At 37.6% G+C, this 12580-nt stretch overlaps 1 protein-coding gene across 2 annotated transcripts in view; it reads right to left on the bottom strand.

Annotated features, from left to right (window-relative positions):
* The window catches only part of LOC131032476 (protein MIS12 homolog), a 139327-nt gene that overhangs the window by 28728 nt on the left and 98019 nt on the right, over window positions 1-12580 (bottom strand). For both annotated transcript variants that reach the window (XM_057963456.2, XM_057963457.2), the window contains 2 exons: window positions 11976-12077; window positions 11615-11753 (listed from right to left, as the gene is read on the bottom strand). In XM_057963456.2, the coding sequence (XP_057819439.1) occupies window positions 11615-11753; window positions 11976-12077 (241 nt within the window). The remainder of the gene's footprint in view (window positions 1-11614; window positions 11754-11975; window positions 12078-12580) is intronic.

The following is a 12580-nucleotide window of genomic DNA, read 5'->3' on the forward strand; positions in this document are numbered from 1 at the left end:
TAGGTTCCTTGCATTTTACCTTTATGTCTTTCAACATTTGCTTAAGCCAAAGTACCTGTGTACAGTTTGTTGCTGCTGCAACATATTCTGATTCTGCTGTTGATAAAGATGTACAACTCTGTTTCTTACTTAACCAAAAAACTAATCTCTTTCTAAGAAAGAATGCTCCTCCAGTGGTGCTCTTTCTATCATCCACATCTCCTGCCCAATTTGCATCTGTGTATGCATATAGATCAAAATTTTCATCTTTAGGATACCATAATCCAAGATTTGTTGTGCCTTTTAAGTACCGGAAAATCCTTTTTACTGCTGATTCATGATTTTCCTTGGGATTACTCTAAAATCTAGAAACTATACATACTGCATTCATAATATCAGGTCTGGTTTGTGTCAAATACAGTAAACCTCCTATTATAGATTTGTATCTAGTTGGATTAACAGGTGTAGATTCATCCCTTTGAGATAATTTGTCATTTGTAGTCATAGGTGTGCTTACCGGTTTAGAGTTCTCCATCCCAAATTTCTTGAGTAGTTCTTTCAAGTACTTAGATTGACTCAAAAATATGCCTTTATCAGTCTGTAAAATCTGCAATCCTAAAAAGAATTTTATTTCTCCAATCATAGACATTTCAAATTCATGCTGCATTTTAAGAGAAAATTCTTTGCATAATCCATTTTCTCCTCCAAAGATTATATCATCAACAAATACTTCCATAATCAAAATGTCATCATTAGTTACTTTGTAATATAAATTGCTATCTGCATTTCCTTTAGTAAAACCAATTTTTAAAAGATACTTATCCAATCTTGCATACCAGGCTCTTGGAGCTTGTTTTAGCCCATACAGAGCTTTTCTTAATCTGCAAACCATATCATTGTTATCTGTCAAAGAAAATCCATCAGGTTGTTCAATATAGACTTCCTCTTCAAGATCTCCATTCAAAAATGCACATTTAATATCCATTTGATAAACTTTGTAATCCTTGTGAGCTGCAAAGGCCAAGAATAATCTAATTGCCTCAATTTTGGCTACCGGTGCAAAGGTTTCATTGTAATCAACTCCTTCTTTCTGAGAATATCCCTTACACACTAGTCTTGCTTTATTCCTGACAACCTTACCATCTTCATTGAGTTTGTTTCTAAATACCCATTTGGTTCCAATTACATTTTTATTTTCAAGCCGGGGAACTAATGTCCGAGTATTATTTTTCTCAATTTGTCCTAATTCTTCTTCCATAGCTTTAATCCAAAATTTATCTTCACATGCCTCATTGATAGATAATGGTTCAATTTGAGAAATAAGACATACTTCTTCATTTGCCAATCTTCCTCGTGTCATGACTCCTTTAAATTTGCTTCCAATTATCTGATCTTCAGAATGATTCAATCTTACATACCTGGGTGTCTTCGTCTGTTGTTGTTCTTCAATTACTATGGTATCCTCTAATGATACTGGAGTAACTGGATGTACCGGTGGATTTACCGTTGGTTCATTTGTCATAATTTTTGTTACCGGTTCAGAGTCTATATACCTTGAAGTTTCTCTGAATTGTTCATCAATCTTTACATTTCTACTCTCAACAATTTTCTGTAATCTTTTATTAAAGCATCTATAAGCTTTACTCTTAGATGAATAACCAAGAAATATTCCTCCATCACTTCTACGATCAAACTTGCCAATATACTCATCTCTTATAATATAACATTTACTTCCAAACATTCTGAAATACTTAAGAGTAGGAGTATTACCAAACCATAGTTCATGAGGGCTTTTACTGGTTTCACCTTTGATGTGAACTTTGTTGAATGTATAGACAACAGCGCTTACTGCCTCTCTCCAGTACACGTGGTAGATTTGCTTCTGATAACATACTTCTTGCTGCATCCAAAATAGTTCTATTTTTCCTTTCAACAACTCCATTCTGTTGTGGTGTCCGAGGTGCTGATAACTGTCTTTTGATTCCATTTACTTCACAAAATGTATTAAAATCTCTAGATGTGAATTCTCCTCCTTGATCTGATCTTAAACATTTAATTTTCTTACCGGTTTCATTTTCAACCATTGCTTTGAATAGTTTGAACTTCCCAAGTGCTTCTGATTTTTCCCAGAGAAAAGTAACCCAACACATTCTAGAATAATCATCAATAATTAGCATGAAATATCTATCACCTTGTAAGCTTTTAGTTCTAGCCCGACCACATAAATCAGTGTGAATTAAATCAAGAGCATTATTGGATTTTTCTGGAATACTTTTGAAACTAGTTCTAACTTGTTTTCCAAATTGACATTCCTTGCAAATTGTATTCTGAGGTTTCATAATTTTAGGTAGATCTCTAACTACCTTAGAAGTACAGATTTTTACCATGCAATCAAAATTTACATGACATAGTCTTTTATGCCATAGCCAACTTTCATCTATATGTGCAATTAAGCATGCCTTTTCACTGTTATTCAAATGAAAGATATTACCTCTAGTCTGATTACCGGTTGCAATTTCCAAACCAGTTCTATTCATGATTTTGCATTTTCCATTTTTAAATTGTAACTGAAAACCTTTCTCAACTAATTGACCAACACTTAAAAGATTATGTTTTAATCCTTCAACATAGTAAACATTGTCAGTGTTATGTTTACCATCAAGAGATATTGAACCCTTACCTTTGATTGAACAGGCTTTGTCATCTCCGAATCTTACTAAACCTCCATTGTATTCTTGAAAGTTCAAGAATTTGCCTTTGTCTCCAGTCATGTGATGTGAGCATCCTGAGTCAATAATACATTCATCCTTTGATTCAACTTTAGCTGCTAGGGCTTGTTCTGTCGGTTGAGCAATAGGTACCGGTTGATCTTCTGTTATAGCAACAAAGACCCATCCGTTGTTTGCTGGATCCTCATCAGAATCATCAGCCACACCTTCATCAGCAATGTAACAAGATTTATCTTTGTTTTTCTTAAATTTGTATCTCTGATATTCAGGATTAGGTTTGTATGTCCTTCTAGCTTCTTCTCTTAGTCTAGCATGTCTATCAGGGCATCTTGAAGCCATATGACCAATCTTATTGCAGTTGAAACATTTAAAGGGTGCTTTACCTTCATACTTACTTCCAATTGGAGCTTCTGGCATTTTTCTTGCAAATAGTGCTTCAAGTTCTTCAAGCTCTTCATTCTCCTTCCTGGTTTCTTCAAGTTCTCTTGCATAAAAGGCTCTCCAGTCTGATTTGTCAAAAGATGGAGCAGATGATGTTGATGCTTTGAAGGCCAAATCAATTTTTATAGTAGCAACAGGACCAAATTCCTCAATTTCAAAAACTGAAAGTTTTCCAATCAATGTATCCCTAGTTACTGTTGTATTAGGCATTGTTCTCAACTCATTAATAGCAGTAAACTTCATTTTATATGCCGGTGGCAAACCTCTTAAGATTTTTGAAACAATCTCATCTTCACTCAAGGTTCCTCCACAACATTTGATACCTAAAACGATTTCATTTACTCTTTCCATAAAAGCAGAAATTCTTTCATCTTTTTCAATTTTCAGATGTTCATACCTGACTCGGAAGCTTTCAAGTTTTGCAATTTTTACTGTGGAATCCCCTTCATTCAGTGTTTCCAAATGATCCCAAATAGCTTTTGCAGTAGATCTATCTGATAATCCCATGATTTGTTGATCTGATAATGCGCTCAAAAGTGCTTCTCTTGCTTTGCAATCATTTTCTTCATCTTTAGCTAAAGTAATAGGAGCAAGCTGACCAGCTACAGCAGCAGTATAACCATTCTTAGTAACTTCCCTTACCAATGCAATTCAGATGTGTCTCCATTCTGATTTTCCATATTCCATAGTTGGTTCCATCAAGTTTAGAACTATCCTTTCTGAAATAATTAGTAGACATTGGATCTCTTCAAGTTGTTAAACTTTTGCAAAAAAAAGAGGACTAGGCTCTGATACCAATTGTAGGTCCTGGGGACAACTGAGAGGGGGGGGGGTGGTGAATCAGTTGTCTAATAAATTCAAACCAAAATCTTATTAACCAACTTAATGCTTAATACCGGTAAGACAATTAAATGTGCCGGTAAACAGTGTTAACAGGAAATGTTGTACCGGTAAGAATTAATGCATGAAACATAAGCACAAAGTCAACCACAACACATGACACAAATATTTGTACGTCGAAACCCTGTAAGGGGAAAACCCACGGTGGGAAACCTTACCCACAATCAGATGATACTATTGCAGATAGTAAGTGTACAAAGAGGGGTCTGCACATGCAGAAAGGCCAACAGCCTAGAGCTCACTGCTCAAACACAAATGGGAGTCACACTGACTACAGTTGGATGGTTAAATCCAATGAGAATGTACTGCACAAAATAGCATCTTCATATGCTGGATTCAGTATCGGTGTAATGCTGATATGCTTCTACAAAAACCTAACTTCACCTTCAAATGATGTCTTCGTGTATATCTCTGCTTGATCTCACATATATCCTTCCTTAAATCTTTTTCGCATTCCACATTTGATCTTACAAATAAGATCTTACATTTATACCATACCCTAAGACCAATTTTAGTAGGTCGGCTCTACAAGATAAAACATTTTACAACTAATACAATATCCGATGCAATAACCGATCGAACAAGTCGGCTTAATGCTTTTATAACAATAATAAATCATCTCCATAGCGTGCCATGCTGATCTGGAAAAGATAAACCTGCCAGTGTAACCCTAGATAACCTGGACCTATTTGCCGGTAAAAGCAAATATGCAAATAAGAATATACCAATGATATTACTTCAAGGAAAAGTGTCCACATGATGTCTTCGACATTACCAAGTGTCTTCCATGTCATTGCAGGTACCGGTGAACATTATATCCTGTCGGTTAACCATATACCGGTGATTGTTTGAACAGTTTACTGTTTGCCGGTGAATGTTGTTGGATCTCCAAATTAGGTGTATTTAGCAGGTGTTGACATCAATGACAAAACCATACCAAAATACCAACAGATAGGACTATGGATTCCTCTTATGATACCTTCTTGTGCTTGGTACTAGTGTCCTCATGATTGTACTTTCCCTTAGAAGTATAGTTGTTCATAATCACTGACCCCTCCAAATTAAGGGCTACATAATCCTCCACTTTACCCTCTTGCTTTAGCTATGCTAAATCCCTGATGTGGATTTCTGGATCCATGTATCAAATCTTTTAGTCAATTGTTGGATGGAAACCCTCCATAGTAGTGATAGAGCACTTGTGTTATCATGCCATGGTACCACCATTCGTGAGCTATTCCTTCTAAGTACAAGGTGGCAAATTTTATAGCTTGTTCTTCGAACATTGGGTTCAAGGAGAAATATGTATCTAATTTCTATAGCCACCACCTTGTTGATGTACTACCTGTCCCATCAAAGTTGGGGATTGTAATCTTCCCCAAACAGTGTTGGATATTGTTGTGCTCCCACACCTCACCCCGTCATTGATAGGGGATCCCCAGTTTCTATCAATCTATCCAATAGAGAGAAAGGCATGTGAGGTCACAGAAGAAAAGGGAAAATCACAAAACCTTCATAATATCCAAATTCGCCCATAGGCCTAAGTTTGACAGAAGGTGAATCAAACGTTAAACTCACAAAATAATAGAACAGGCCGAAAAGCTTCCAAGGGCTCAAGTTACCCCAATCAAGCCGATAAACAAAGGAGGCCAAAATACACCAAGCCTATCAAAATTGGCTTCCAGGCCGAAATTGGCAAGAAGGAGCAAACTCGTAAAATGGCCCATTTACTCGAAAATCTCACAACTCACAAAAGAGGGCTCAATAGGCCGAAAGATTACAGGGTAGAGAAATCACGAAGTTCAAATCGTGTCCTCATTGCCTGAAAATGGAGCAAAGGATCATTATGCGCTATTCACCAACAAGCCGAAAAATCTTCAAATAGACAAAAAATCGTGCATAAAGCCTAAGGAAGCCGAAAAACTCCTTAAGTCTAACATCGCGCAAAAGGTCCTCATTGGGCCGAAAACCCCTAACATCTCGCATTTTGGTCCAAAAGCCCGAAATGCAAGCAAAGGAACGTTAAAGCTTGCAAAATCGGCATCCAGGCCGAAATTGCAAAGAGCCTAAATTGCTATGAAAGGGCATCTAAAATGATTCACAGTGTAAAATCGCAAAATTGGCATCTAGGCCGAAAATTCCAAAACTCAAAAAGTAAGCCAGTCTCCCAAAATTGGCTAGTAGGGTTTAGATCGCGCCAGAATGGCTCATTGAGCCGAAAATTATAATAGCTTCTTAATAACACATCATTCCAAATCGTGCAAAACATGCCAAATAACCCGAAATTCTGAAGGAAGTCAGCATTTAAACACATTTTGAGAGGATTCCGTGTTTTTCCCAAATTTGCAAGAAGTCCAAAGGCCGAAAATCTTCAGGAGCCTGAAAATCAGCAAAGAAGGCCGAAATGCAAACTGAAAGCTTGTGAAATCTCCTTGTAGGCCGAAAACCTATAACTAAGTGCAAATTCGCGCTAAACACCTAGTATGTCGAGAATGGCAAGGAACTTCAAATTCGCGCAAAGGGTTCATAAACTTAAAACATACAGCTCACAAAATGCCTTAAACGGCCGAAAAGAACTTAGAACCTAAAGTTTGCCGAAATGCAAAGTCGGTTTATAGGCCGAAATAGGTGTAAGGAAAACAAAGGGCGTTAAGCTTTCACATACCCCTCTTAGGCTGAAATATGAGAAGATTCATGCAAAAGGGCTTCAGAAACCAAAATCGTGAAAAGATAGCTTTCAAAGCCTAAATGGTTAAAGCAAAATCAAAATCGCACCATTTCAATAAAGTCTGTGAATTTCACAGGGGAAGTGAGTAACATCTCACAAAGAGCTTCTCAAGCCCGAACTCCACCGAGACAAAGCCAGACGTCGTTAAGTCAAATTTAATATTTGTCAAATTAATTTAATTAATGTTTCAAAATAATTGATTAAAGGTGAAATTGGTTGCTTGCAGGATCACGATCGACGACGTCGAGAGAAGCTAAGGCATCAACCTGAAACGTCAAGGAGCCTTGATCGTGAGCGAAGCCGGGAAGCAAAGATACAACACAAGATCAAAGCCAGGCGCTGGAAGTTGGAGAAGAAGATGCACAAGCACGAGATTGAAACCAGGCATTGGGAAGCATGTTGTTGAACCACAAGTTGAAGTCCACCACCAAGACCAAAGACAAAGAACACAGAATGCAGCAAGTATGCATTCTCAAGAAATACACAGCTGGATTTAATTCCAGAAGTTCAGTTTTGGAAATTGAAATTGTTTAATGTAAAACTGCCTGTGGGTCTTGCACAAGATATTTTGAAACAAAGTGGGGAACAGGTCAGTTGTGGTCAGCTATTTCCAACTACCGGATAGACCTAAATTGAAGCCAAAGAGTTGTCGGCAGTTGAGATAATGGTTGAAGGGATAACTAAGAATTAAGTGGGTATGGGCAGCCTTATTTTGTGGGATAAATCATGACCCTTGGATGCAATCCATCTTGCCCTCCAATTCAAATTGTAAATCTATAGAAGGCAGAGGCCTTTCTTTTGTTAAAGGTTAGAGATTGTTAGATAGTTAATCTCTAGTTAGGCTGTTAGATTTCAGTTAGAATAGGTTAGATTCTAGAAGGTTAAATTTTTGTAGTAGCATAGAGATGCTACAGAGATTGTTGTAATAGGCAGCTGAAATCAATATATAGACATTGATTTGGTGTTTATCATCTTGTTTTCATCCTGTTTGCATGGTCTCTTTCAACACTTTAGATAGATCTTTCTGTTTTGGGTGTGCAAGTATTTGATGTATTCAGGCTCATACCATTGAGGATATACTGATTGTATGTTCTTGTGTATGGTTAGTCTAAGCCTTTAATTGTGTTTAGTTCAATTGCAGGTGTCCGTCTAAGTTGCGCCAAAATTGGGTGCTTAGCCATGCTCTTGCAGTCTGAAAATCTTCCAAGTCCCCTAGAAGATTGGACTGTTCCTGCAAGGTTGTGAGTTATTCTGGCCAAGTAGGGATTGGTTATGTTGAATCCGTCTACCCGCATACCAGCCTGGCTAATCTTAGGTCTCCTATCCCTTCCCCTTTGCTTTTTTTAATTTCGCAGTCTGAGAATCGCAGCAGATCAGCTTGTTGCAAAACGTAAGTCCCCTTGTGCTCCCAACAAAACACATCGACCGTTGAGTTATCCCGCAATCATGAACTGACATTTGGAACCTTGAGGTTGTCCCCTTTGATCGATTAAAAACAGCATTAGGGCTTCCTTATGCAAGAGAGGATAGGATACTCGACGAGATCATTCTATTCTGCGTTGGTCGGATAGAGTTGAAGCAATGCGACTTTAGACACATCAACAGATATCCTTTCTTTCATCATACTTCCTCCTATGCCCACCTTTTGTTTTCAGCTCATAGAACTCCGTGAAAGTCATATCATTGCAAACTACAACACTCAAAGCATTGTATTCATCATGAAACTTGTTCATTTCATTAAAACCTGATCAGACTGCTCTTTGTCTATATCTTTCTACAAGAACTTGGCCCTAAAGGATTTGGTGTCTAATGAAGGTCTTTCTCCTTCAGTGGGAGTTTATTCCCATCAGAAATACTACCTTCAATCCTATTATGTGCAAACTTGTCAACACTTTATTGCTGATTTAAGCCTCTCAGTAACCGAACCATTTCCCTCAATGTCTCAAACATATTATTGTGGAATTCCTCAATCCTTTTGAAGAATGCTTCAACGGTGTTATATTCCTTGTCCCCCACGGTGATTCCCTTCTCTCTTTGTTTCTATCATTCTTCTCTTTCAATCATCAAAATCCCCACAAGTTGGCAACGTCAAAGCTTTGATACCAAGCAAAGCAAACACTACACCAAAAGCCCGGACTAATGATGAATGGTCCCATCAGCATTAAGAGTGAGGTTTTCGTCCCACCAGACTGCAAACACAAGCCAGCCCCTCATAGCAACATGGTTGTTCTATCGTGGGTGGGTCCCAACCCTAGGTACACGTCCAACAGGAATCCTCACCGCCACAACATTTAGGTTGGGAGATTAAAAGTAAGTGGTTCCTTATGGCAGTAATGGGTTTGCATTTAAATCAACCCATGTACTAAAATTTCAATGGTTGTAAAACCCAGAAATACCACAAACTAACAACACATCTTTCAATATCCAACATCATATGACCAACAAGCAACTAAACACCAACAATATAGCTGCAAACTCTTCAAAATCCATGAACGACTCTCACTATTTCATACCCAATAATCTCACTATTTCATACACAATAATGGTATGAAGATTTCATAGTTCAAATATTTGAGAAGGATAGACATAAGTGCATGAACTCTAAAATCAATCAATAATTCACATTGAGTTAAATCCATCCAAAGTTTCCTAGTCTCCAACAACTATAAGTCACCCTATCAGCTCCTACATTTCAAGCTTAGCACTAGGAGATTCCTACACCTCTACCATGCCCAACAATGGCTATTAATGATATAAAGAATCTTTTTCCAGCTATAATGATATTATACAAGATCAATTTCAGCAAAGACCACATAGAGAAATCAAAGGATATAAGTATTATCGCAAACATTTTCAAACAAAACAGCCTTTCCTAACCTTAAACTTGATCCTTTAGCATATTAATCGTATCAATGATATGATCAAAAGAAAGACTGCTTACTATTATTGCACAAGATAATGAGATTCAATGAGTTTATCCATAACCCAAAATTCATAAACATTAAAATACAAGATATTGTGACAACCCAATTATTCATGTCACCAAAAACAAATGTTTGGCACATGTCTCTCTAAAGAACCAACAATATGTGCACCAGATGAGAAACAATTGTTTGCCCCGTAGGGTACATGTTCAGAACATAGCAGAATGCAAGTAAAACGTAACAGCACACATATGCACAATGTATAGAGAACTCTCAGATATATTCATTGATCACAGAATTACAATGTATCTCTAAAACATTTCCGGTCCAACATTACATACCACAAAGATAAGTACATAGACATATATAAGGGTGTCGGCAATCGTCAGCTAACCGCTGACCCCTCGACAACAACTAACAACTACTAATTTACCCGACAACAACAATGTTCCATAAGTCCGTCCTCAAGAGGGCCCAAACTGGATGTGTTACTATTGTCCCACAAAGACAAGGGTTTGTTGACATGATGCATTGTGAGCCAACAAACTGATGAACTTGGGTTTCATCCCCAGCTGGATAAGGCAACAGTAAAGGCATATTCAAGAAAACCATGTCAGATGATAAAGAAAGCAACACAGTGTCTAGATCTAAGCCCTTCAAAGCATTAGAGATTCACAACTTACAAGATAATGCAATGGAAAGCGCTTGCACTAATATAGTGCTGATCTCTTCAACTTCTGATCTCACAAGGTCACAAATAATTCTTCTGTAAAGACCATAATGGAAACATTGCCACCAAGCTCGGTAACCCTAAAACAAAACAATAACAAAATATCTAGAAAGGAAACCCAGGCTAGACAGCAACCAGGCACCAAACGATAAATTGCCTCATGCATAAGAAAAAACATACAGTAGAATTGAATGACCTTGAATCCCTTTTCCACTGTTCATTACAATCAAGAATAGATACTGTGGGAGTTACAGACTAACAGTTACGATAGACCAATTCCCTACAGAAGCAGTGAACTAGTGACCAGTACAGAGAATCTATATCTCATCCTCTCTTTGGAAGCTCACTCCAGGTCCAAGAAGGCCAGAACATGAAATGTCTAGAATATCCCAGCCTACTACAAAGGGATAGCATATCAACAGCTAGCTGATGAAAATGAAAGACCATCCCAAAGCACCCTTCAAAGAGAAGAGCTTATACAAAAAAAACTCTTACCTAAATTTGAGGGCAAGCATCTTCAAACACTCAATAGTCTGAATCACCTTCTGACTAGATGGTGACGCCATTGCTCACATTGCTAATATTAAGGTGACATTGAGTAAGCATGGAAAGGGGCTCTCTTTTGTCCAGAGCAATAAATGGGATCCATTTCCAATCCTATCTCATCCTCTCTCACAACACCATTGGAACAACCAAGTTGAGTAGTAATCCTACAAGGCTCACTGCCATTCCAGACACAAATACGAGCAAGCTCACTGTCAACAACCTAATCGTCCCTTCAAACCAGGAGGAAACTCAAAGAGGGTTGCAGAAAGTTAATGAAGGTTTGTTGCAAAATAACAGAGGCAAACAAACTTGCAGACACATGTGCGTCCTCCAAAGAGAAGGGCATTTTTCTGTCACTGAGAAGTGATCATGAATAACCTTGATGCATCAAGGTTGGCATTCAACTTGAAAGCATGACAACTATAGTACTCGGATATAATCAGCAATTGTACCTTTTTTGCTTTGACTCCAACCAGCCTTGGCAGGTTCTCAGGTATACAGACTGTAAATTTACCTGGGAACTGCTTGTGAATATATAAACTTTGGTTATCAAAAAAAAGATCATAAATATTAAATATCAATGAAATCTGACTCAGTGCAATTATTTCCACAACATAACTAGCATCAAGAAAAGAATTACCTGTAGTAAAATCATGTGTGGTATTTTCTTCCAAAGGTTGCAAAGCATCATCTAAGACCTCTGCACGTCGGGCATTTACTGCAGCCTGTCTCTCCAAGATAGAGAGCTCTCCTCGCAACTCAGCAGATTTCCTCCCTGCCTGATACAAAGTAATCACCTACATTCATGAAAGCTTTCCAAAAAAAAAAAAAAACATGTACAAACCATAGAGTTTAAGGTATACATAAAGATTGATGAAATATAGTACTCAATATCCAAAAAAACAGACTGGAATTCTAAGTTCAACATCTGGACATCATTCAATATCCACAATGGAAGCTACAAACAATATATTTCTTACTGAAAAGGAAATTACACTCACAGCAACAAGCGATTCACGTAAAGATTCTAGCCGACTGTCCAAATCCATATCTGATGACTCATCTTCACGTGATGATTCCAAAGGACTGTTGTAGGGATAATTCTGCAAGAGTATAAACACAATGAGCATAGTAAGAATGATTCCTAATCTTATGAGTTAAATTTCAGATATGACAACTACAGAAAAACTATATTAATTAAGTACATTTTAAAATAGGACATGTTTGGGAATAGCATCGAAACAAATATACTATATTAAAAACTATTTTTTAACATTATCCCCAGCAAGGTCCTTTCAATTCGCGTACTATTCAAAACATCGTAACTCCAAATTTCACAAAAAATAAAGGTAAAACCTAGGTTGCATGTCCTCACACAGGTTTGGGGTTCTGTTGTGACCATTTCACACATCGCCACATCACAAACGGGTACCCCCTCTTTTGCTTTAGTTTTTAGGATTTAGTTAGGTTTGGCAGTAGTCCGATCCTTTAGATGAGATGAAGTTGAGTAGGTTTGCTCCTCAACACCTTGACTATGATAGATACAATGATTGCAAGCATGGAGATCATCATGAGATTGAAATCATTTATGCAAGATGAAGGCTTA

The sequence above is a fragment of the Cryptomeria japonica genome, chromosome 3, assembly GCF_030272615.1.
Source record: "Cryptomeria japonica chromosome 3, Sugi_1.0, whole genome shotgun sequence".
Lineage (NCBI taxonomy): Eukaryota > Viridiplantae > Streptophyta > Pinopsida > Cupressales > Cupressaceae > Cryptomeria > Cryptomeria japonica.